This window comes from Euphorbia lathyris, chromosome 2 (assembly GCF_963576675.1).
Source record: "Euphorbia lathyris chromosome 2, ddEupLath1.1, whole genome shotgun sequence".
Classification (NCBI taxonomy): Eukaryota; Viridiplantae; Streptophyta; class Magnoliopsida; order Malpighiales; family Euphorbiaceae; genus Euphorbia; species Euphorbia lathyris.
This window is the reverse complement of record NC_088911.1, coordinates 118,857,801-118,883,892: the sequence shown is the minus strand read 5'-3', so window position 1 is coordinate 118,883,892 and position 26,092 is coordinate 118,857,801. Positions and strand designations below refer to the sequence as shown.

At 41.4% G+C, this 26,092-nt stretch overlaps 1 protein-coding gene across 1 annotated transcript; it reads left to right on the top strand.

The window, feature by feature from the left end:
• Positions 1 to 24,773: 24,773 nt before the first annotated feature.
• LOC136216574 (EPIDERMAL PATTERNING FACTOR-like protein 4) lies at positions 24,774 to 25,776 on the top strand. Its single transcript, XM_066003116.1, has 2 exons — positions 24,774 to 25,005; positions 25,082 to 25,776. Exons 1-2 carry the CDS (start codon positions 24,906 to 24,908, stop codon positions 25,330 to 25,332), a joined length of 351 nt encoding a protein of 116 aa, XP_065859188.1. The 5' UTR covers positions 24,774 to 24,905; the 3' UTR covers positions 25,333 to 25,776.
• Positions 25,777 to 26,092: the final 316 nt, after the last annotated feature.

Below are 26,092 nucleotides of genomic sequence, written 5' to 3'. Positions count from 1 at the left end.
AAGATGGCTCAAAAGCGATCCTGGTCTACGACCTGGGGGGAAATGGCTCAAAAGCGACCATGGTCTACGACCGGGGGGAAGTAGCTCAAAAGCAACCCTGGTCCACGACCGCGGGTAAAATGGCTCAAAAGCAACCCTGGTCCATGACCGCGGGTAAAAATGGCTCAAAAGCAACCCTGGTCCACGACCGCGGGTAAAATGGCTCAAAAGCAACCCCTGTTCACGACCGGGGTAAAATGGCTCAAAAGCGATCCTGGTCCACGACCGCGGGTAAAAATGGCTCAAAAGCAACCCTGGTCCACGACCGCGGGTAAAAATGGCTCAAAAGCAACCCCGGTTCACAACCGGGGTAAAATGGCTCAAAAGCAACCCCAGTCTACGACTGCGGGTAAAAATGGCTCAAAAGCAACCCTGGTCCACGACCGCGGGTAAAAAAGGCTCAAAAGCGACCCCGGTTCACGAACGGGGTAAAATGGCTCAAAAGCAACCCTAGCCTACGACTGCGGGTAAAAATGGCTCAAAAGCAGAGGTTCTTTCTAACGATTCTGAATTCTTTTAAAACACTGTTGTCTGTATTTTCTCATTGAAGCTAGTATCTTGGAGGTTTGAATGGTTCGATAGGAACGTCTTTTTAGTCCGGAATGATTCCAACTAACAATCATTTTTCTATTGACTGTCGTCTGTATTTTGACTGGTGCCACTGCTCTGTAAAAATTGGCTATCGTCTGGAGTTTCATCTTGATATTATCGGTCACTGTCTGGCAGAAGCACAGACTGAAACGGACTGCAAATCGAAGGTCTGTACACCTGGTAAATGATTATTTACTTTTTACCTTTATGTCACATCGTACCTTTTTCACTATCTACGGAAATGTCATTCCCATTTCCTATATAAGGTGGTGGGGTTTCATTTCAACCCCACACCTTCCCTTTCTTCTCTCTCTCTCTAACTTTTGATTTGGATTGTTCTCGGGATGGATTTGGACCAATATGATGGCACGAAGGGCATGGAAGCGGGTTTCGTGAACCTTACTACAGTGGACCCTTTTCAGGACCCCGCAACGCATCTGAGCCGGACCCGCTGTAACCAGGTAAGTACTTTCTTACTTCCTCGTCTTTTGACTAAAATTCTAGGCTTTAGTATTCCTATTTAAACATGATTTGCATGCTAACTTTTAGATTGCCTTAGAATACTTTTAGTTAGAAAACATGAATTTCTTCGCTTGCAAGTAACCTTTATTTATCTTTTGTAAGCATGCGAACTATATGCATGTGAATAGTAAAACTACAAACGATGCATGCCAACAGTAAGAACAACCATGAATAGTGAAAACATGAATAGTAAAAACGTGAATAGTAAAAAACTTGACTAATTTACGTGAATAGTAAAAACTTGACTAATGCACGTGAATAGTGAAACTTGACTAATGCTCGTGAATAGTAAAAACTTGACTAATGCACGTGAATAGTAAAAACTTGACTAATGTACGTGAATAGTAAAACTTGACTAATGTACGCGAATAGGCCAATGAATAAAGAATTAATCAAATCTTATGCAGACAACCCCAAGGTAGAGATTTCACACAATGACGGTCTAAATTGACAAGATGTCTCTAGGTTAGATTTGACCGAAAGAATAGCTAGATTAACGTGCTTTCATCAGATGCAAGCCTAAGGACAACCTTTAAACTTACCTGTTCCGTTCTTTCTAGTTTATCGGTATTTTCGGGACTACAGCGGATATTCACACGTGGTACTCTATGTTAGGCGCCGCGGCGAGAGCCCGTGTGCGAGAGCTGGGCTTTGAGCCCTTTATTTTTGCGCTGCCCCGCGCCAACGGGGTGTGCGACCGCTTTGGCCTACGAGCCTTATGCGAGAGATGGGTAGACTCGACCCACACCTTCCACCTTTCCTTCGGGGAGATGACCATCTCGCCCAGAGATTTCTCTTTATTGACTGGGCTGCGGGGGAGTAGCACTCCGGTTCCCATTTCCTTTGATGCGATGCGCCCGCGAGTTGACCGTGCTAGATTGGCTGCTTTGATTGGGCCGGGAGTTTATCCAGGCGCCAAATCCACCCCGGCGAAGTTCATCACTACATCGGGGCTTTTGAGTCATAGGGACTTTTGCGGGACCGACGACACCGATTTGGCCGTCCGCAGCTTCCTGATATATGCTTTGAGCGAGACGATCTTCCGCACCAAAAGCGGAACGATTCATGCTGGTCTCATTCAGGCTTTCAGCGATATGGATGCGGTGGCGTCCTATGATTGCGCGGGAGCGGGTCTAGCTTTCCTGTACAAGTTTTTGGATTTGACTTGCCGGAAGCGCAAGGATTTCGGCGGCTACACCTTTGCTCTTCTAGTACGTGGTGCATCCTTGACTTGCCCTTTTTATCTTCTTCGCGCTTTCTGTTCGTGACCTTTGTTTTCACGAGCAGGTTTGGGCCTACGAGAGGTGGATTCTTCCTAGCGAGCATCGGTGCAGGCCACGGGTGCCGAAGCCCTCACTCATGGCTCGATGGAGAGAGTTCGATTTAGGTACCGAGGAGAGGCCGACGGTGGCGCAGCTCCTGGATTGGATTGATTCACGGACTTTGGGATAGGTAAATATCTTCTAGTCGTGCTAGATTCTTGTTTGATCAGACCTGACTTTTCTTTGTGTTTTTAGATTAAATTCAGGTGGGACGACCTTGACTTCGGTCCCGATTACGCGTATGTTACCCTGATCCAGGAGCAGCAGAGTGTGCTTACCGGCCCTTGCATGCGGGCCTGGTATTTGGGTGACCAGGGTATCACCGGGGTTAGGGCCTCGCACTGGTCACCAGGCGAGATCCCTGTCTCTATGTTTGCGGTGCGGACCATACCTTTGTCGGTCATTCGTCAGGATTTGACCCGCCGTTTTGTTGGTAGAGATGTGTGGGTTCATGCCGGGGGCCGTGCTCCTTACCTATCAACCTTGTTGAGTGCGAGGGATGCCCCAGCGGCGGCGATGGAGGTGGACCCTGTGGCAGACGTGTTTTCACGGGAGGCTGTCGCTGCAGTCTTTGGCCGGGAGGAGGTCCCGGTGAGTGGTTCGGCCTATTTATCTTTATTTACGAGATAGTTTGTGGTATTTATTGTGTCTCTATTTGCAGGAGGGTTCCTGGAGGAGTGCTCATCTGTCAGACTTCTTCGACGGCGCCCGAGCTCAGACGTCTGCGAGTGAGCCGCCATATTACGTGGGCGAGTCCTCCAGTGCCGCCCGACCGGAGAGGTCCCCTTTGGGCATACCCGTCCCGGATTTTGGGAGGGATTTCGCGACTATTTGTTATGACGAGTCCGGGGTGGCCTATGACGGTGTCGAGATGGCTCCTCCGGTCTTTACATCGAGTGTACCGTTTGACCCCTCAGACGCTTCCCAGACCTCGAGAGAGACTTGCACCGATTATGTGGGGCTGTCTGGTTACCTCCGAGATCGACTCAGCTTGCGCTGCGCTGACCATCTTGTATGTATTATTACTTTATTTTAGTGTAGTGGGATGTATGCATATATGTATGTATGATTTTTATTCTTGCCAGTATTTCTTTTTTTTCATATTTGTTTTTTTTCTTTTCAGAGTGATATTCACACACATGGGCGGAGACGGTGCAGGAGTCCGATGCCAGGGTTGGCCAAGTTTATCGGGAGAGGAACGACCACTGGTCAGAGGTGATGCGGAGAGAGACTGCGGGACGCCTTGCTATTGAGGAGAGGGTGCGGGAGGAGACTACCGGACGCCTTGCTACTGAGGAGAGGGCGCGCATTGCCGAGGAGAGACTTCGAGCCGCCGAGGAGGCCCTATCTGCGGAGCGGGCGTCACATCTGAGGGATTTTGAGGCCTACTGGGATGTCCCTCCTTATTAGGCTCATCATGTATAGCTTTGTAGTTTTTATTAGGAGTACCCCGATGTATAGCTGATGTATAGGGAGTGGGGTGGATGGTATGTAGGCTTTTTATTGTGAAAAGTAAAGTAGGAAATGTATAACTCATGATTCGTATTGCCATGCATTCAGTAGATTATGATGATTCCAATCATTCTCTTCGAATATATTCATGCCTTTATTTATTTACAAACAACAGAAATACTTAGCCTCTTATACATTATTTTTGTAATTGCTCAAGATATAACTACCGTTACCAGGACCTGCCTTTTTTCGGTTTTCAGATCCCGGTGATTTTTCATCTCTCCTTTTACTATCCCGGAATTTTCAAATGAGTGCCCTTTCGGGTTTTCACCCATTGGGATGTCCCTTATTGTTGCATAGGCCGCCCTTTGCGGGTTTTCAACCTATCGGGAATTTTCTTTCGCTTTTTTTTTTTTTTTTACGAAAAGTATTTCTTAAGCCTATCCAGATTGGTAGGTTCGGAGAACTCCATGCCGTCCATAGTAGTTAACTTCACCGCTCCTTTGCTTAGTATCCTCTTCACGAAGAACGGCCCTTCCCAGTTTGGCCTAAACTTGCCCCTCGGGTCGGTGTGCGTCACGCGGATCTATTTTAGCACCATATCCCCTTCTTTGATAGGGCTGGCCTTGACCTTTTTATTGAAGGCTCGGGCCATCCTTCGCTGATATAACTGCACATGGTAAAGGGCCTCCATCCTTTTCTCGTCCCCCAATGCTAACTGTTCATACCGCTTCTTTACCCATTCCGTCTCGGGAATCTCTGCTTCTACTGCGATTCTCAACGATCGTTTTTCAATCTCAATTGGCAGGACTGCTTCTGCCCCATACACTAAGGAGAACGGCGTTGCCCCAGTTGATGTTCTAACCATCGTGCGATAAGCCCATAAAGCGAGCGGAAGCTGCTCGTGCCAATTCCGGTGCGATTCTGCTGTCTTCACGAGAATCCTTTTAAGGTTCTTATTAGTGGCTTCTACTGCGCCATTAGCCTATGGACGATACGGAGAAGACCTGTGATGTTCAATACCATATTCTCGGAAGAGACTTCTCACTTCTCCTTGAAACTGGACCCCATTATCTGTGATTATATGATGAGGCACTCCGAAACTGGTGATCAAGTGCTTTTCAATGAACTTCCTCATCTGTTTAGACCCCAACTTGCTAAATGATTATGCCTCTACCCACTTGGTGAAATAATCAATAGCGACTGCAATGAATTTGTGCCCGTTCGAAGCATTAGGCCTCACCTCTCCGATGATATCAATGCCCCAAGCCGCAAACGGCCAAATGGGTGCCAATACGTGCAGTTCCATAGCTGGTAAATGATTATAATCTCCGTGGATTTGACAATCATGGCATTTCTTCGCATATTCGTTACAATCTCTTTCCATGGTGAGCCAATAGAAGCCTTGCCTTATGATTTTCTTTGCCAATACCGCCCCTCCCATATGGGCCCCGCAAATTCCTGAGTGTACTGACTCCATTGCCTCGCGGGCTTCTCCCGCATACAAGCACCTCAGTTGTAAACCATCGGTGTGCCTTTTGTAAAGAAAGTCGTTGTGGATGACGAACTGCTGAGCTAACCTTCTAATCACAGCTTGATCCCTAAGTTCTGATCCCGCCGGATACATCCCGTTTTTCATGAAGTTCACGATGTCGAAATACCAAGGCTTTTCATCCACTCCCAACAACATTACGTCTTCATAGCACGGTTTGTGAGACCTCTTTAGCACCAAAGGCTTTGAAGCAAGATTCCGTGGATTATCCCACACCGACACCAAGGTGGCCAAAGCGTCCGCTGCTTGGTTCTGTGCTCGGGGAATCTGATAAAAACGACATTCATTGAATCTTTATGCCAACCCTTCTAGCTGGTCTAGGTATGGACGTAATCTTTCTTCCCTCACTTCCCAGTTTCCTTGTGCCCGCTCGATGATCAGCTTTGAGTCGCCCCAGATTTCCACATACGATGCTCCCAATGTCGTTAGCGACTCTAACCCATAGATGCATGCTTCATACTCGGCCATATTATTAGTAAGAGGGAATGATAACTTTTTCGCCATTGGTATCCTTTCTCCTTCCGGTGAGATAAGTAGCACTCCTACTCCGGCTCTGCTCGAATTGACTGCTCCATCGAAGAACATTTTCCACGGTATAACTTCTATTGCGTTCAAGTGCTCATCGGGGAAATTATAGTTTATCTCTTCCTCTTCTGTGTTCAGAGGTTGGTTGGCCAGGAATTCTGCTACGGCCCTCCCCTTGATAACCTTCTTCGTTACATATTCAATATCAAACTCGGACAAAAGCAATAACCATCGGGCTAGCTTCCCTGTTAGAGACGGAGTTCGGTACAGATACTTCACGGGATCCATCCGGGAAATAATGATCACTTTATACGATTGAAAATAGTGTCGTAGTTTCTTTGTTAACCATACTACTGCCACACACGTCTTTTCGATCATGTTATACTTAAGTTCGTACTCCAAGAACTTCTTACTCAGATAGTATACCGTGTGCTCCACACCGGTGTCTCCTTCTCGGGCCAACATTGCCCCAATAGATCGCTCCTCGATCGCCACATAGAGGAGAAGCGGTTTTCCCAGTTTAGGCAGTCTCAGAACTGGCGGATTAGACAAATAGTTCCGAACACTCTCTAATGCTTGCTGGCACTTATCATTCCAAACCGTGGGTTGATCTTTCCATAGCAGCTTAAAGATCGGCTCGCAGATCGCAGTGAGTCGTGCTATGAATCGACTGATATACTGAACCTGTCCCAGAAATCCTCTCACTTCTTTCTCATTCTTTGGTGCCGGCATTTCCCGTATGGCCTTCACTTTGTCGGGATCTACCTCGAGTCCTTTGTTACTGATCACATAGCCTAAGATTTTCCCCCATGACACGCCAAAGAAGCACTTCTTCGGGTTCAACATCAGCTTGAATTCGGCAATTCGGGCCAAAAACTTCTCGAGTGCAGCGAAATGCCCCTCTCTTGTCTCCGACTTGACCATCATGTCATCCACATAAACTTCTACTTCCTTGTGTATCATATCATGGAACAATGCTGTAGCCATTCGCTGGTAAGTTGCCTCAGCATTTTTCAAACCAAACGGCATCACCCTATAGCAGTATGTTCCCCACTCAGTTGTGAACGAGGTTTTCGCTTTGTGTTTCTCAGCCATCTGAACTTGCATGTAGCCCATGAAACCGTCCACATTTGTGTGTAAGACGCTTGATGCTGCACTGTCGATCAATACGTCAATATGAGGCAAAGCGAATTCATCTTTGGGGCACGCCTTGTTAAGATCTCTATAATCGACGCACATTCTCACTTTGCCGTCCTTCTTTGCGATGGGCACTACATTTGCGACCCAAGGGGGATAGTCGATTACTTCGATGAACCCTGCTTCTAACTACTTCTTCACTTCCTCTCTGATCTTATCTGCCCATTCCGGTCTCATGCGTCGGAGTTTCTGCTTCACGGGCTTCGCATCGGGGTATGTTGGAATACGGTGAGTTATGATTGATTGATCAATTCCTGGCATGTCTTCGTATGTCCAAGAAAACACTATTTCGTATTTTTTAATTATTCTCTCAAATTCTTTCCTCTCTTCAATAGTTAATTCTTGAGCAATTTGTATAAGTTTAGGATTTTCATCCGTGCCAAGATTGAAAGTCGACATTTCTATTGTATTGATTTCAAATGTAGGCATGTTATATGAATGAGAATGCATGGAATGATCATGATCAACATCAAGCAAGTAAGCAAAATCAGAATTCATTTCATTGATAGTGTTGGCGAGTACATCATCGGATTCAAATAAAGCAGTAATACAATTTTCATCATCAGGGTTCTCGGGTTTCTCATAAGCTTTGGAGGTATTGGGCTCGTCCACCGCTCCCGTAGTTGCTTCAATAGTAACGACCTGCTCCTCGGCATTCAAATCTAACATCATAATCTCCTCGACGAAGCAGCTTGCCTTTCCTTTGCCCCAGTCGGCAACATCATTGAAGATCTCAAAACCTGGCAGAATCTTTCCTTCGGTGCTAGTCCATGACTCGGGAGTCCCTGAATAAGCCTTTCCGTGCCCCTCATTCACAAAATACTTCTTTAGGCCCACTTTTCCTTCACCTCCTGTGTTGGACGGACCTCCCAGCTCATATCCTAAACCCCTCCGGGTTTTCTGGCTCTTGAAATCCGAAAATTCTGGCAACCCTTGATGGTGTGCTCCCAAGCCCATACCGGGGATGAAACCCCCCTTCATCATCTTCACCACATTGGTGGTCATGCTAGACTCGTAAATCCCAGAAACTTGGAATCTGGAGAAAAGCTGAGGCTCAATTCCCAATGCCGCCACCGAGCTTAATTTTTCTCCTCTGATTGTCACTATCTCCTCCCCGAAGGGGAATTTGATCATTTGGTGGAGCGTGGAGGGCACACCTCCTAACTTGTGGAACCATGGGCGTCCCAACAATACAGCAAAGGTTACCGGGATATCCAGCACCGTGAACTCTGTTTCTTCTTCATGCGGCCCCAATTTTAGCTTGGCCTTAAAAACTCCTTCGATGTGCCTACGGCTATCATCATAAGCCCTGATCACAGTTTCCGAGGCCGACAGGTCTCCTCTTTCTACTCCCAATTTAGACAAGAGTTTCAGCGGGCAAACATTAATGGCCGATCCATCATCGACCATCACACAGCTAGTCTTCTTCCCGTTAATCTCAACTCGGATGTACAAAGGCTTGTTGTGAGCCTTCCCCTCTTCTGGGAGATCCTCGTCAGTAAACGTGATTTCGGTTTTCTTTCGAGCCATAATTGCCCCCACTAACGATGTCGGCTCAGTATCGGTAGAAATAACCAAATTCTGCAGTTCTTTCATCAGATTTTCATGGTGGTACCTAGAATGGCATAGGACTTCCCACACCGTGGACTTAGCTTGTGTTTTCTTCAACTGCTCGAGGACTTGGTCATCTGGCTTGGGAGCCGATCCTTCTCCTATCTCAGTGTCCACCATAGGTGCCTTTCCCTCGGCCACTCGACCTGATCTTGTCATGACGGCGATTTCCGGCTCATCATCAGATTCATCCCAGATATTGATAGGAATCCTCCGATTAGCATCCTCCTCGTCCGAAGAACTTTCCCAAATGTCTACAATCATTAGATCCATTACGTGAGGGACGTTCGGATTCAAATAGAAGGGATCCACTGATCCATACAAAGCCCAACCTATCAAATCATCATAATCCCGGAGGGACACTCTACTCATCCTTCTTGCCGCGAACGGAATAGCGCCTCTCTGTATGCACATAAGCTGCACCTTATCACTCATTGTTTCATGACACTGCTCATAGCGGTGCCTCCACCTCCTAACATAATCCACGAATGGTTCCTCGGGGAATTGCCTGATCCTATCCAGATCCTCCAGGGATCCCGTCCATGGAACATACATCTCATATCTTGCCACAAAAGCATCCCTAAGCGGTATCCAATGACCCATTTCCTCCTCTGATAGGCCTTGGTGCCACAACAAGGCTTCTCCCATGAGGGTTCCCGGGAAATGTTCATGTAATTCACATTGAGGGAACCCGGCGTCGTACATATGGTTGCGGAATATCCTCGCATGCTCAATAGGATCACGGTATCCCCCATACCTAGGCATTGCTAACACTGCCTCGGGTGTTTCATAAGAGGGTGAGTCCGGGGTTTGCTCTGCCAGCATCCATACCGTATACTCTTTGATAAACCTCTTTGTCATTGCCGCCCAATCGGTCTTGACATGCATCGGAAGTGACATATACCACATCAACGGCTCACCCATCAATGAATTACAGAACAAACTGGTGATCTCTTCTTCCTTAAAGCCCAAAGGCCCCATGGCCGACAAGTAGAAGTGAAGGTGTTCCATGGGATCTTTGTTGCCATTGTACTTACTGACCCTCGGTAGCGGACGCTTGATAGGTCCGATCTGCATCGCGAAGCACTCTGTAGTCCTGTCTTCAGCTCTTTGGTACTTTTCTAGAAATAAATCTGACAATCGATCCCAATCATGCTTGCAAGAGTCGGGTAATGAGTGGAACCATCCCAAAGGCTCGCCTATCAGCGAACGATGGAACCACTAAGCAATCTCGTCTACCCCGAAGGATTCAACAAACATATCACACATATATTCACGCAAGTGCACATCGGGATTCTCCCCGCCACTAAACAGACCCAATTCTGGCACAATAGTTCGAGACGACCCTTCTCCGGTCTCTTCAGCACTATCTTCATCATACGGTGCTCCACCATCCAAACCTTCATCCATCGGTTCGCCTTCCTGTTCCTCGCCAAGGAAGGACACATATAGACCATTTCCTACCTTGCTCTTTTCGTCGGAGTCCAACAACTCCTCTTCGTTTTCCTCGAAGGATTCCATCACTACACTTTCTTCCAGACCGACTCCGATCATGCTCACCCTATGATTAGGCAATGGATTATGCCTAGTGGAAGGGTTTGCTGACGAAGGATCACCTATCTTCTTCTCCTCAATCAAATCTTGGATCTCGTGCTTCAACCTCTCGCAGTTCTCAATAGTATGCCCATAACTGCTGTGGAATTCGCAGTATCCCCTAGTTTGTATCTGTGGAGAAGGTGGAGCTTTGTTATAAGGAGTAAGAGCTTTCAGCAACCCCTTTTTCTGCAATCGTTCGAAGACTTTTGCGTAGGTCTGATCAAATTTGGCGAACTGCCTCTTTTCGATAGCATTAAGATCAAGCACTTTCACTGCTGCAGATTCTGCACTCGCACTTGGCCCTCCGGCACTATATCCTGACTTCGTCCACTTGGTATACGCCTTTTTCGGTTCTCCATCCCCCTCAACTGTCAAGGCGCAGCTATACATTTGGTTGAAATCGGTAAAAGGCATGTACCGTAGCTCATTCTTAATATACGGCAATGTGTTACCGACTACCATTCGGATCTGATCCTGCTCAAGCGGCTTCTGCTTCATAACCGCGGCCTTGGCCCTCCATCTTATTACAAAATCGGAAAAAGATTCCCCAGTCTGCTGCTTAGTGCTCTCAAGTTCCTTCAAAGTGACCTCAAGCATGGTGTTGAAGCTATACTGAGCGATGAATGACTTCGCTAACTCTTTCCAATCCCTCTTCATCACCATTGGCAACGCGTGAAACCATGTGAGGGCAGCCCCCTCCAGATAAGTGTTAAACAGCCCCAGGACTTGATCCTCAGTCAGGATCGTGTGCTTCATCATAGCAACATACTGATTCATGTGAGCAGTAGGATCTCTAGTTCCATCGAACTTTTTCATGTCCGGGAGCCGGAATTTCAAAGGCAAAGCAGTTGCCGATAAACAATTCTTCAAGTTATAAAAGTCTTGGCTCCCGGAACTTCCTCCACGTAGATCCTGCACCTCTTGAGTGATGTGTTGCTTCCACTCCTCTTCCTTAGCTTTCTCTTTCCCGAGCTGCTTTCGGATATAATCCTGATAGTCATCCTCATTCCCAAAGCGAGGTCCATCGTTCATCTCATTCTCAGCGTGCTTACTGCCACTCTTGTCATCCTTCACGACCAACTTAGCTATCTGGGCCACTATTGCGGCTAACTGCTCATTAATGTTGTTCACAGAGTTTTCCAATCCGGCCACCTTTTCGTCGGTCGCAGACATGCTGACGGAAGAATGAGTATACCCGGATGAAGACGAATCAGAAGCCACAATTGCCGATTCAGAACTGTCAATCTGTAGCTGATCAAACATCTGACTAGCCGACTGCTCTCTCGGTACCACAACCGCTTAATGATGATGTCTGCGTGAACGGTATCCATTAGTATGTATGCATGATTTTATATGCATGATTCGTGGTGTGTGCGTTTATTATTTACGGATATATAAGATAAGAAGAACAAACGTTAGTCTAATTACACGTATCACAGCATCTCTCTTCCACCCTTATTCCTCCACCCACTCGATGGTCCAAGTCTCTTTCCTAGGATTTTGGTTTGGGGCTCACATTGCGGTCCAGGGGACGCGTGATGCCGTTGATTATTGCGGAAAAGTAAATCATTCATCAGACAATACAGTTCGTTTTAACGTATCAGCGTTTCGTGACTAAGATATCGACCAAATGGATTGTCCTGTCGGAATAACCCGTCTTTTATCATTTTGCGAGACGCATTAGCTCGGGTTTTGACTCCCTTTGAGCGCATCTCGGTTTTTAGACGTGGTACGAGTTATTCTTTTAGTCCAATCGTCGTTATTGACAATGATTCGTTCCCTTTTATTCGCGTGGGTTCGTGTCTCGATTTTTGGATTACGACGGGATCTTTTGGATCTATCGAGAGACGTAACCGCATGCTTATTCAGTGATGAAAGCACTTTTTATTTTAAGGAACGGATTCATCGCGTAACGTGTTTGTTTCTAGCGTTAAGAACCCGTTTGCTCTTTTTGGCTACGTGAAAAGACGGCGAGTCTTATTTGAGCGCACGGTACCCTTTCGGCTAACAACTCTTTATTCCAATCTACGGGATATATCACCTTAGCGTGGTTATAGAAAATCAACGTTTCGTTGAATCGCATGTCTATTCTAAGCAGGGATATTACCGTCCTTTTCACTTTGGCATGAACTGAACAAACACGCAGGTCGGGCCATATTTCTTGTAGTTTTGGTAATGGTCGAAATGATCGAGCCATTAGTCAAATCCATAGTCTCGTCCACATGGCGCAATTATGCGGTTTGGTTTAATTCGGCTTTGTGATTTTTAAGCGGCGTATATACCAGTTCGAGACATGTATTTAATGACATTGGTTCATTTTCTTTAACTACCCTCGGGATGGATATATATCGTAGATACAGAATGACTTTGGTCGTTTGTTTATCTTTGCTTTTCTTTTATTTTCTTAGTCACTTTTGTGGACACATCCATTTCTCTTAAGAACGACACAAGGCATAACGTAAGAGCTCGTCTTTTATTCAGAAGGGACGGGCCACGTTTGCGAAACTCTTTACGTTACAACGGGGTCATTCGAAACAGAAACGTTCTTTGTTTTCGTTTTGTCATAATCTCGCTTTATCCCAACCTATTTAAAGAATCTGAATAACGGCTACTGTTAATATAATCTTTTGAATCGAGATATAACTATCCTTAATACCAAACCGATTCATACTAATAGGTGCTTACGTCATAACGCATTTCCTGAACATGTGCCTTCTTCGGGACACGGAAAGGGACCAGGCGGGTCACACAAGTTCATTCATACAAGATGACTAAGTCGTTTTTAGTTCGAATCGTTTCGATGTTTTGGGGTAGTTTGTATATCGGTTTAAGAGTATATATTAACGTATCATTTCATTTTCTTTACATATTTTAGGATTAGACACGTATCATGGCAATTTGAAAACACGAACTGATTCATTTATCACATCAAAAATGGTAACGGGTAATCCTATGGCAACTTCTAAGGCTACTATATGCTGACACGGTTGATCGCGGGACCTCACAGGATCGCACAAATTCACCCCTAACGAATGGATGGGGACCCTTTGGCGCCTTACTGTAAGGGGGAACTTACACTAGCCTCTTTCGAGCGACGAATGGACTCTCGCTAGAGGTTTCGTGGAAATTACCCAAAAGGTTTGCAATAATGCTTATGAATGCATGCGAAAAGAAATAATACGATCTGTCCCCGTTAAGGACTTAATACACGCCTTTCGGAATCAAATTTCTCGCTTCCCCAGTAGAGTCGCCACTTGTTAGACGAGGTGCCGCGGCCTAATCTCCGGGGCGGACCGGGGGGTGGACACCTCATGGCGACGTAAGCGGTGATTGGCGCCGAAAGCAACCAATCGTGGAATCAAGCTGCTCGGCAGGACCGGAGCTCGGAGTATGGAAGAGTCGCCACCCACGAATGGGAAAATGAACACCGATCCCTTGCGGGAGACCGGTGAGGGTTCGGGAAACTTAGGTACGAGCCGAGAAGGCTAGCTGCTTTCCGGAGAAAGGCTACTAGGCACCCCGACATTGCCCGGTTATGAACCACCGGCCTCCTACTCAGCGTGTTAGGCGATAACGGACTAATCGCATATTTCTTTAAGTTTAAAATTCATTTGAAACCTTTTCTTTCTCGTTTTGAAAACCGTTTTGAGCATATATTATTGAAAGCCACTTTGGTAAAGAATCACCCATTTACATTGATGCTAAGTATAAAAGAGAGAGGGGGAGAAGGAAGAATTGATTTATTTACAGTGTGTCTTATGCCTCGATTCGTATGTTAACTCTACACTAAACTCACTCCCCGAAAACGAGTTTATTTACATGGTTCGTACCTTAATCGTCGTTGGAACGATTTAGGTACGTTTCAAAACCCCGTTAATTTACATGGCATCTACTCGAATCGCCGTTGGAACGACTCGAGCGTTTGAAGACGTGGAATAAAGAATTTTAACCCAAAAACGTGGTTAGGCATACAAGTCAATTTATTTTGTACAAATCATTTACGGAAACGATTCAAAACTTTATTATTTACAATAAAAACGATTTTAATTACAAGGTTCGCCTAATCCGTCGTTGGAACAGATTAAGGTTTCAACATGTGATATTTTGGAAATAGTTTAAAAAGGTCAAGAAAAACGTTATTTACACTTTAAGAATGTCTAGAAAACTTAAGTTTAAATAAACAAATTAAAGTCTCTTTTTGTGATTTTATTTTCCTTTTTTCACTCAATTAATCCTTACTTGAATATAATTACAACAACTAACAAATTAAATTCAACTTCACCCAACCAAACATGTTTAAAGAATATATACCTATAGGAAATCCAAATGGAGAATGAATATACATATTTATACATATATGTAAGAATAGTAAAAATGGTAATAATATATATATATAGATTAAATGTAGGATAAGGAAAGTAGTAATACATATAGTACCTTTTTATCCTAATTACAACTATGTAAAAATAAGGGAGACTATAAAAACTAAAAATAACATTTAATTTCCAAAATAGTTTTACCCTATGATAGCTAATATACTTCAAATGCCAAAGAAAACTATATATATACATATATACTACTTTATAACATTAAATCCAAACGAATGAAATAAATAAATATATAGTACATAATAAATAGTTATAGGATTAAAAAATAATTTTTATAAACATATTACACAACAATATACATATATATACAAGTAGAAATGTCAAAAAGTGGGGAAAGGAGGGTAAAAATGGTGATTTTCGGTTTCCAGCAGATTACCGACGGAAAATCCGTCGCCAATCTGCTGTTAGTGACAGAAAAGGTAGAATTACAGCAGCACTCCAAAACTTTTCAGATTCGTTCAAAAGCTTTAAATTAAATCTAATTCGATCGTTTGGGATCTCCGAACTACCAAAAATGGATCATAGTCTGTAACGGAGTTTCCTAAAGCGACGTTTTTATTTTAAAACGTTATTCGGAAATATCTTTTCCAAACTTATAATTACAACGTTTTTAATACCCGAACTACCTTTTAATCGGATCACGGTTCGTATTGGGATATTAAAACGGGGTTTTTTATTTTAAAACAAGACCGAATTTTTATTTAACACGGGATAAAAATAAATACGAAGAACTAAATAAAACGTGATAAATAAATGAATAACTAAATAAATAAAATTATAACATAAAAATAAATAAAGAAAATAAAATAAATGAAATAAATAAAACGAGTCTAGTCCTCGGATAATACCTCAAGTTCGGTATTGACGGTTGAAGTCGGTTGATTCCACGAATCGTGCTTTTCCGGTGTTTTTGTGTTTTTGGTAAAATTTTAACTTTTAAGAAATTTGGAATTTTTAGGAAAAAAAATGTTTTTTCCCAAAAAAAAAGATTTTCTCTCTCTAAAAATGTTTAGAGTGAGAAGCTCCTCTCCAAAAATCCTCTTTCCTCAAATGCATGGGGATCCGTGCCTTATATAGGCAAACAGATCCCCGGAACTTTGGGCGACGCCCGAGTAAAATTGGGCGTCGCCCAAAGGGGGTTGGGCGAACGCCCAACCTATGTTGGGCGAACGCCCAACCATCGTTGGGCGTACGCCCAACTGATGTTGGGCGTTCGCCCAACCATCGTTGGGCATCCGCCCAACGGCTATCGGGGGTGCGTGCCCGACGGCCATCGGGTGTCCTGCGGGCACCGCGCGCACGCCTTGCGCTGCCGGACGTGCGTCCGACTGTCGTCGGATACACGTCGGCTGCCGCTAGGCGCTCGCTCTACGTCGCGGAGCGTCCACGAGCCGTTCACTCAACGACCGCGATTCTTGTTGACTCACCGTTTTATTATTATACGTTTTTCTCTTTCAAAATTTTCCCGGAACCAACCGCTTCGACCGCTTTGTTAAAGGTTTTCGTCACAGGTCCTCTGACTCGGTGTCTACCCCAGCTCTTGGGCAGACTTCTCAGAATCTTCTTCACTTGCTCTTCTTCAGTGAAGTTCTTTCCAAGCCTTTTTAGCTCATTTATAATGTTTGTGAACCTTGCATTCATTTCTGAGATGTCTTCATTTTCCTTCATCTCAAACAACTCGTAGAGTCTCATATGTTGATTGACTTTAGACTCCTTAACTTTGCTTGTGCCTTCATAGGTTACTTCAAGCTTCTTCCAAATCTCCTGTGCTGACTCACAACCTGAAATCTTATTGTATTCTGCAGTATCTAACGCACAGTGAAGCATATTTATGGCCGAAGCATTATTTTGTAGTTTTCTGAGGTCATCCTCTGTCCACTCAGCCTCACTCTTAACAATTTTCTCATTGTTAATAGTTTTGTATGGCACATGTGGACCTTGAACAATTGCAAGCCATGCACTCATGTTTGTGGCTTGAATAAAGTTCTTCATCCTATTCTTCCAGGATGTATAATTTGATCCAAAGAATAGGGGTGGTCTAGTGATTGATAATCCCTCAGGGAGTATCTGTGTTGTTTGGTTTCCAGGAAGGAAACGAGTGCTATTCTCACCCATTTTTAGGGATCAGCTCAAGATTGTTAAATCTCTGAGTAGTGAGCTTTTATGCTCTGATACCACTTGTTGGTCCCTGATGATTAGTTCCAAGGGGGGGTTAGGAACTAATATAACTTTTTCACGATTTAATTAAGCTGACTGGAAGTAATTTTGAGAGTTTATTAACTCTGCTTTTGGTCAGCTTGGTGAGATATGTTCGAAGACAGCTTTAATCAGATGTTGACTAAAGTTGTTTTCTTGTGAGTTGAGAATTGACACTCTTGGAGGTCAGCTTCTAACTCAGCACCACTTATTTACTCAAGGTCAGCTTAGGCAATTTATATGCTGAGTAAATTTAGTAAACAACACATACAATATAAGAGAGAGTTCAGAGATTACTCAATATCACTTATCCTGGTTCGGCCTCTCTGCCTACGTCCAGTCCCCAGAGTCCTTCGGGATTTTTGAATCCTATACTGAGCTCTTTAACGGTAGAGCACAAACCAATTACAAGGCAGTTGAATATGCAAGAGTACCTTCCTCTATTCGTCTACTCAACTCCTACTAAGTGCTACAACCCAGCACCTAGATTTCTTTACTACTGAAATGCTTACAACTTAGCACTCAGCTTTACTCTCTCAATATTGCTATTGATCACAGACTTGTTCCTTTTTGAACTAAAGAACACTTTAGATGATTACAACTCAATCTAGCATTTACACATAGAATAGAAACGTGGGTGTAAGATTCTTTTTGTATTTGAGTGCTTTTAAAACTTTCTCTCTTGTATTTTTCTTTTGATGCTTCTATGTTCTCTGTATATTTTGGTTCTTCGATTGTCCTTTTATATACAAAAACCTGTGGACTTGATTGTTTAAAATGTCTTGACCGTTGTAACCAAAACGGCTCTTTTGGGGAACATTTTCTGGGAAGCTTCAGACTGTGCGCCATTCCCTGCTTCTGTTTTTCTTCAGGCGTCAGGTTGTCTTCTAGCGTCTGTTTTGTTTGTTTGTGCCAGTTGTCTGTTTCCAATAATCCAACGTCCCATGACTCTCGGAATCAGTCTTCTTAGGTATCTTCGAGGTTCCAATTATTGGTGCAGAAGATTGGCAGACTTTGTCTTTTAGTAAAACGGATCCTTCATGTTGTCCTGATGAATACTCAGCTTCGTTTTGTTTCTGAACATTAACTCCACTCAGCTTCTATTTTGTCATGCTGAGTTCTTTGCTACTTAGCTTTGTTTGTGCTGACTTTTGTCCTGTCTTTTACCTTATATATTTTTGCACTCAAGATTCAACAAACATATTAGTACAATTAAATCAAAGCATCTAAATTTAATTTGCCTCTTAATCATGGATGATTTTGTCAAATCAAAATCTTGTGGAAAGGTGTTTCAACAAGGTTCCACTAAGCTATCGACATTCTTATTTCCAACTGATCTCCGCTTGCACTTCAACTCTACTTGATCTTTCATGTTGTTTGCTTGTCACTAGAGATGGTTTCAACTTCGACCCTCATTTTATTATTTCTGTAATCTGCAACTTGAACATCTTCTGAATATCCTTTCTTGCGCTGCAATTATAAACTCCCTTCCTTGACGATAGCAAAAGTACTTTTTAAAGGTTTTGAAATTTTGAAAAATTCTTTTCCTATCAACTCATATTTCCTCTCGAGTACTCTTCCTCCACGGACCATCTTCTGATACTCTTTCTCCATGGATCATCCTTCGAGTCTTCTTGTACTAAAGATCTTTCTCCAAGTCTTCTTACTCTTCTTTCCATAATCGATCTCCATCTATCTTCCTTAATATACTATAAGAGGGGTCCATATAGGACTCATTTCCCCCTCTCATGTATGCTCCCCCACTTAGAGGATCAACGTCCCTGTTGACTAGGGAAGGTTTTGGAACGTCGACGAAGATTATTGATGTTGATGAGCCAAACAAGAAGTCACTGATATCTGCTTCAATTTTTACATGTTCACCTTTACAATTATTAATCCCTTCATTTCTTTCAAATTTGTACCTTGCAAGAAGAACCAAAAGGAAAGCCACATTATTCGTAATATGAAAATGTGAATGTTGGTAGCCGAATACTTTTTTTAGGTAAGCCTACAAACATTCATAATGGAAACAAAATATCAATACAATAATATCGCCATCATTATTCATAATAGAAAGGTAACAACTCTTACACGATTTTGCAAGTATTTAAAATACTTGATTTACCAAAGTATTAATGTTGATACACCAATTGTGTAGCCGAAATCTCCTCCTTGTCGTTTATGGTTGAGGAGGAAACATAAGGCAAGCTTGGACTTGTCTGCCGACTGTTCAAACTTTGCTTCATTTCTTGCCTCCTTTTGTATCGAACTTCTGCCTCTATTATCACCACTGGTTTTGTCTCGATTGTCATCGTTGGCTTGCTTCGCCTTCTCCCTTGGGATGAGATCGAAGTTGAAGTTGAAACCCAAAACTAAAAACCTTAGGGTTTTTCCATCGATGGTCTCCAAATCTGCTTCTGTCAAATCTTTGATAAAACTCTTTTTACATCAATTATTGCCTTTATAGAATCTGATAGGATAAAGTCTCGCAACACTGGCCCTGGTAAACCACGGGCTTCAATCAAACCGAAAAACATCACAAAATATTTTCAAAAAAGCATCGTAAATTTCCATCCATCAATTCGTTGGGAAAATTTAGGATCTTTAGTATCGCTAGCCAACATTTCGAAGGACTCACTTTGATAAAAACAATGTTCGCTCGCACCATGATGAACTCGATTAGTTAAAGCAATGTTGGCTCACACTATGAAGAACTCGTTTAGTTAAAGCACTGTTGGTTTACACTATAAAGAACTCGCTTAGTTAAAACTGGCACGCTCACTCCACGAAGAACTCGTTTAGTTACAACTTACTCGTCCACCTCACAAAGGTCTTGCTTAGTTAAGAGACTACTGTATACTTCACAAGGCCTTTACTTGGTTTAGGCTCTGATACCAAATGTCTCGGGGCCTATTCTAGGCCAGGCCAAAACCCCATGTGGTGCATCGACATTCCCCAAGTCTCGACCAGCCAACTCCTACCGAAGGGTCCCATCAATGCATCTGTCGGTACTCCATCCCGGAGGGTCTCCTTATGGTTAAACCTCGCCCTATAATGGGCATGCACTGTGGGCTCGGTCCGCCTATAGTGTCCATAGAGTTCCCCTCTATGGAGACATCTACCTCGCTTCACGAAAGATGTATGCCCGACTCTCCTGTCCCTAATGGACGAGGGTGGATCGCTTAAGCCAGTTCCGACTACTGACCCAAGGGGTGGCGGAGATCCAACGCCAAGATAGTCCCTGTCCCCTATAGTGTTCCTTATACCAACTCCGCCTCTTCCATCAGCATACGTTGATATGCCCCATTCGCCACTCCATGCCGAAGCAGTCTCATAGCTTTGCCAATGCTTAGGGTTGAGTTTGCCTATGGCCAAACTCCCCCCTATACCAAGCTGTGGATGAGGAAATGTCGGTCTCCCATGGCTACTGTTACAAGTGCACGACGTTTTCTGTAAGAATGGAAAGAGGCACAGAATGAGGGGGCTGGTCGAGTCCGGAGCTTCGGTGTGAACTGGGACAAATGTCGGTCCATTGGTAGAAGCCAGCTGCTGGTTATGTAAAGTATAACGTTGATGGGGTCGTATTTCAATCAGAGAATAGTTTCAGTATATGAGCAGTTCTTCGGGGGTTGTACCAACCATTTTATTGAGTATTGTAACTCTTTTGTGACAGGTAGTATTCAAGTTTCGTTAGCTGAGGCTTTGGCCGTGACGCGATACTCTGGGTAGTTTCACACCACTTCCAAAATGTTCAGTTTGAAACGGATGCCAAAAGGATGATGGATCGCATTCTAACAAAGGTCCATGATATTACTGAGTTCGAGGTTGTTATAGAAGAAATTGGAGATTTATTACTTATCCGCCCAGATTGTTCCGTGTCTTTTGTCCCTAGATTAGCGAACGGCGTGACTCATTCAATGGCTCGTCATTCCCGTTCCAATGCTAATTTTTTCAGTGATGTTGTTGCTCGTAGTTATTTAGATGCTGCTCTTTATATTGCCAATGTTTTTTATTTTCTTAAAGATAGTCGGGTTTTTTTTAAAGATAGTACTATATATAGTAAAAAAAATTTGGGCCTTTTTTTTATCTTGAGTCCTAGGCGGTCATACTCCTTACTTATGCACAAGACCAACCCTATAAAAGAGTTCTATATTGAGGGATTTTCATTTTCTTAGGGTTCTATAATCCGTTTCTTTCTTTTTATTTTTGTTTTTTTATTTACTAACCTGTTTTTTTTTTTTTTAAGTTAATTTGGTTTTGTCTGTTAATTATTTTTTAAGTTTTTGATCCAATCCTAATTTTGTCGAGGTTTTTTAAGATGAAGAAAACCATTAAAATCCAAACCGGATATTAAGTCGGTTCCCGATTCAACAAGCTAATCCGGTCCGGTTTGATAACATTGATTTTTACCATGCGTACAAATTAATTAATTAAATGTTGCATTTAGGAGATAATATTAAAAAGAGGGAGGGTGAAAAATGGTAAACGGTAACATGGTTGGTTTACCTTATAAGACCCAAACCAAGACCTGACTTGAAGGCAGCCATGTGTAAGAAAGAAGGTCTTCAAAATTAAATGCCACCGAACCCGTAACTCAACAGAGCAGTGACGATTTCAACCTTCTTTTTAACAGTTTACGCTACTGGTTCGTTTCAGGCCCGCACTCACAGGAAGATCATGGACTAGAGGAGGGGTTGCACTTCATTTATTAACCATTTATTATTTGTTTGGATAAGGTTAAAATTTACTCCAACCACCTAACAGTAATTTTATTTTTAAAATGTTTTATTCCTAATATTAATAAGTTAGACGTGTTCAAAAAATATATATAAGTTAGACTAATTTCAAATATTATATTTTCTTGTTATGCACTAATATTTTACATATACAATTTTAAAATAAATTTTGAAATTAACTATATTTAAGCTTGAAGAAATATTTATATTCTATTCTATTCAATAGGTACACCACACAATATAAAAAAAATCATTTTTTCATATTTGTTAATAATAAATGATAAAATAATCATACGATGCAATGGAAATAACATAATTCATGAATAAAAAAAGTAGATTTGTTAATAATATTTGAAATTGATCGAATTTGTCAACGTTAAAAGTAACATTGTACAGACATTAAAATAAAATTATTTTTAGTTGTCAATATTAATCGTATGTTTATATTTTATATCTATTTTTTTCTAAATTATCTGGTATTTTAAATTGACAGTTTAAACTAATTTAGATATGTACAGGATGAATCTCTCTCAAATAATGACTATTGCATTAAGTAATTTATTAACATTTATATATATTATTGTAAATCCTGATTGCGTATATGTGTTTGATAGTAATGAGTAATTGATTTGAATGGAAATGATCCCTAATCATTTTAGGGAGTGTTTGGTTACTGCTTTTCGATTTCATATATTTATCTTTTTATTTTGAAAATAAGAGTTTTATGTACTTGGTTAGATAGTTTATTTTTACTTTTTGTAGCTGAAAATTAGTTTTTTATAAAAGCAGGAATCCATGCTTTTTTGAACAGTAACATTTTCAAATACCAAATCGAAACAAAAAACAACAAACAGCAGATAAAACAAACGGACTTAGTTAAGTCTTAAATATACATAAAAAAAATGAAGTGTATGAACAAACTATTTAATTAAAAAAAAAGTAAGTATTAGTAATTTTTAATGATAGAGTAGCTTTTGGTAGTAGTAGTAGTATTTGTTTTTACCAGCTGATATTGTCAAAGAAACAAGCAACAGCAAAGCCAATGGTTTCCCTGGTTTGATTGATGGGTGGGTCCCCACAGAAACTGTCCCTTTCCGGGCCCCACAATAGAAGTTGAAGAAAACAAATATTAACAAAAGATATTTTAATTAAACGATGATTTAGATTTGATTACGTTGGTTATGGATGAGTGGAGAGATATGTTCGCCCCGTACGAGACAGCAAATTCTCACACACACACGTATGGAAGGATCCACACGTGTTGTTGTTGGCAATCAACCTTCTTTTGGAAATATTAACTTTTACCCTGCTCTTTACCATTTTTCTCGTATTCTTACCCTTATTTACATCTTTTCTCTTCCTTTCTGTCCACTGTCATCTTCACCTGATTTCTATATACTATCAATTTCTTTCGCAACCACATACTCTCTCTATATTCTGCATTTTCATTTCTTTTAACAAACAAACAATATATTATTATTTCTAGCTAACATCATTTTCTTTCTATCTTTTTTTCTATTTTTACTGTTTTACCATTTCTTTCGATCTCAATCCCAATTCACAAGAATCCCATGTTATTCAGAGTATTTCAACTTCAAAGTTGAGGCTATTTTTATAATAATAATAAAAAAGCTAATATGTTTTATTGATAATATGCGAAAACTATTTTGCTTAAAATATATGTATTAGTATAATATTGTAGTTTTTCCTAAGAAATTAATTATGCATTTAATAAACACAACTTTTTACTAAGAAAAATTGTTTTTGGATTTTGGAAAAGTAATATCAAACACGCACTTAGTAAAATTATAGTACATGATAAAACTTAATCAATTTTAATTCAAGGCGGAAAGAGTAAGTAAAGATATCTATGATAGTTCGAATCCCCTTGAAAATGGGATGATTTAATGCAGACCTCTTTTTTTACCGTAGTTCGAGACTACTGAAACTATGTCATGTCAATTTCAGTGCCACAAGAGTATTAAAATGGTATGTGGTTGCTGATGTGATATTATTTCAACGATTTCATATTAGTTTAGTTTGAGACCAATCTAAATTTTTTAGGTTCACTATGACCTTTTCACTTAGTTTTTCTTTCTGTATAGGATACTTAATTTGTACCCTTAGATTAAAGAAGCGAATGATCTAATTGTGTATTTAGAAATGGGTTAGTACTTTCTAATTTACTATTTGTTCCATTATTCTTTTATGTAGTTTCTTTGTTTTCCAAATAATAGAATGACTTTTTTTTCATAGATATTTTGTAAGCAAAAAAATTAATTAATTAGAATTAGAAAAAAAAATTCTTTTGGGAATTAGTATAATTGAGCTAAACAACCCGTTAACATTCTAGCTTCTATTTAATATCTTGCCAATAAGTATTAGGATGCATGTATTGTCATTTTAAGCTAATAGGGACGTCAGGAGCAAGAGAAGGCGTCAGATCAAACTAAACAGAAATAAATGTTTCTTAAGACACATGAATCAATGAGATACACTGTAGTATTAGGAAATTTCAATTTGTCTATATCAACTAGTATCTAAAATATGTTGCACCATTCAGAAGTTAACTCATGTCCTCAAAGAAATTTAAGGTGAATATCAAGATCGACTACTAGCTTTACTCCTTGACTCCCTATAAATACAATGTGAATTCGCAGTCAAAGTAAATATATGCATCTATTGCAATTTGCTATCAATTGTTTAGTACTCTAATCTGATTTATATATCGGATCAAGTCGCCTGTCAATGACCCAACATGAGATTTCGGAACACATTAAATCCTATTGTACACTAATTAATTTAATAATTAACGAGTACTAACTCCAATGTTGCATTACCAATCATATACAAAAACAAGTAGAGTAATTAAATAGAAGTAGGTAAGGTAAGGTAAGGATGTTACTAGCAAAGTCACAATCAATGAGGCCTACGCTCGGCCTCTCTCTCTCTAGCCAAACAATAAAACAAAGCTTTCACTTCTTTCTTACTTTTCTTCTTTTTCCTAATCTTTTTGGTATATGTCTTTGACTTGGACTTCCTCTCTCCCCACCCCACACATTTCAATTATAACCTTTGCCTTCCTCTCAAAATTAGAATCCACATCCCCCCTTTTTTTCTTCACTCCTCTACGATCTTTTACACTCGCTGCCCGCCCGCCTCTCATCTCCACTCGGCGATGGCCGTTTTACGCCTCCGCCACCATCTATCAGCTGTCACCGCCTTCACGTTTCTGCTCTTCTTCTCTTCCTCGGGTTTAGTTCTCTCCCACTTACTCGGTAAGAATCTGCATAAAACCTAAATGTTACGACGAAATCGTTTTAATTAGGTCTAATTGATTGCGTTCTTAAGCAGGAACTGAATTTACAAAGACGGAACAAGGCGGAAAAGTAGCTGGATTAACGGCATTTGACCGATTTAAATTTTTCAGTCAGAAGAGACTCGGCGGTCCTGGTTCTTCACCGCCTACTTGTAGATCCAAATGCGGGAGATGTTCGCCGTGTAAACCAGTTCATGTACCGATTCAACCAGGTTTGAGTATGCCATTGGAGTATTATCCAGAGGCTTGGAGATGCAAGTGTGCAAATAAACTGTTTATGCCTTGAAATGAGGAGTAAATCGGAAAGAAAGGCAAAGATATAATTACAGGTGGTGGAGGATTTTCAAATCGGAAAGAAAGGTCAGAGTAATCCGATGGAAAGATCTTGGTTGCGTTACTATTTGGGGTAACTATTGGTGAGAAATGGAGGTGGTGCTGGTTTTGATATGATATAATGATGATGATGATTGATTTTTTTGCACTGGAGAAAGGAGCTTTGGGAATGTAAGTTGTAGAGGTGAGGTGAGATTACCAAGAGAGATTTCTCTTTCTCTTTCTTGTTAATCATTTTTCTCTTCTGAAATATGAACCAGATTCAAATTAATCAAAAACTACTTGTAAATTATTCCCCCAATATAAAACCAGAAGCTGCTGCATGCTTCTTTTTGAGTTTGATCTTCCTTTCACTTCTCTTTTTCTCAGTTTGTAGTTTGTACAGGAGCTCACAAAAACTTCATCCATGAAATTTGAATTAATACATTGGATACCATTTCTTAAATTTTTGTTTGCAACTTTGTCGCATATAAAAATAATAGAAACTATGCTGGAGTTTATCTAATCCATTTGAATTTTTAGTTCAATTGATTTTTTTTTTTAACTCCTGACAAATGATAGAGCTATGTAGAACTAGACGAAAAACGATTTCCGAGAAACAAAACCAAACTGATAAACAACTTAACCGAAACCAATGAATTAGATTATTAAGTTTCATTTAAAAACCCGATGGTTAACTACCAATTGAAATATCGGCTAATGGACGGAAAGAA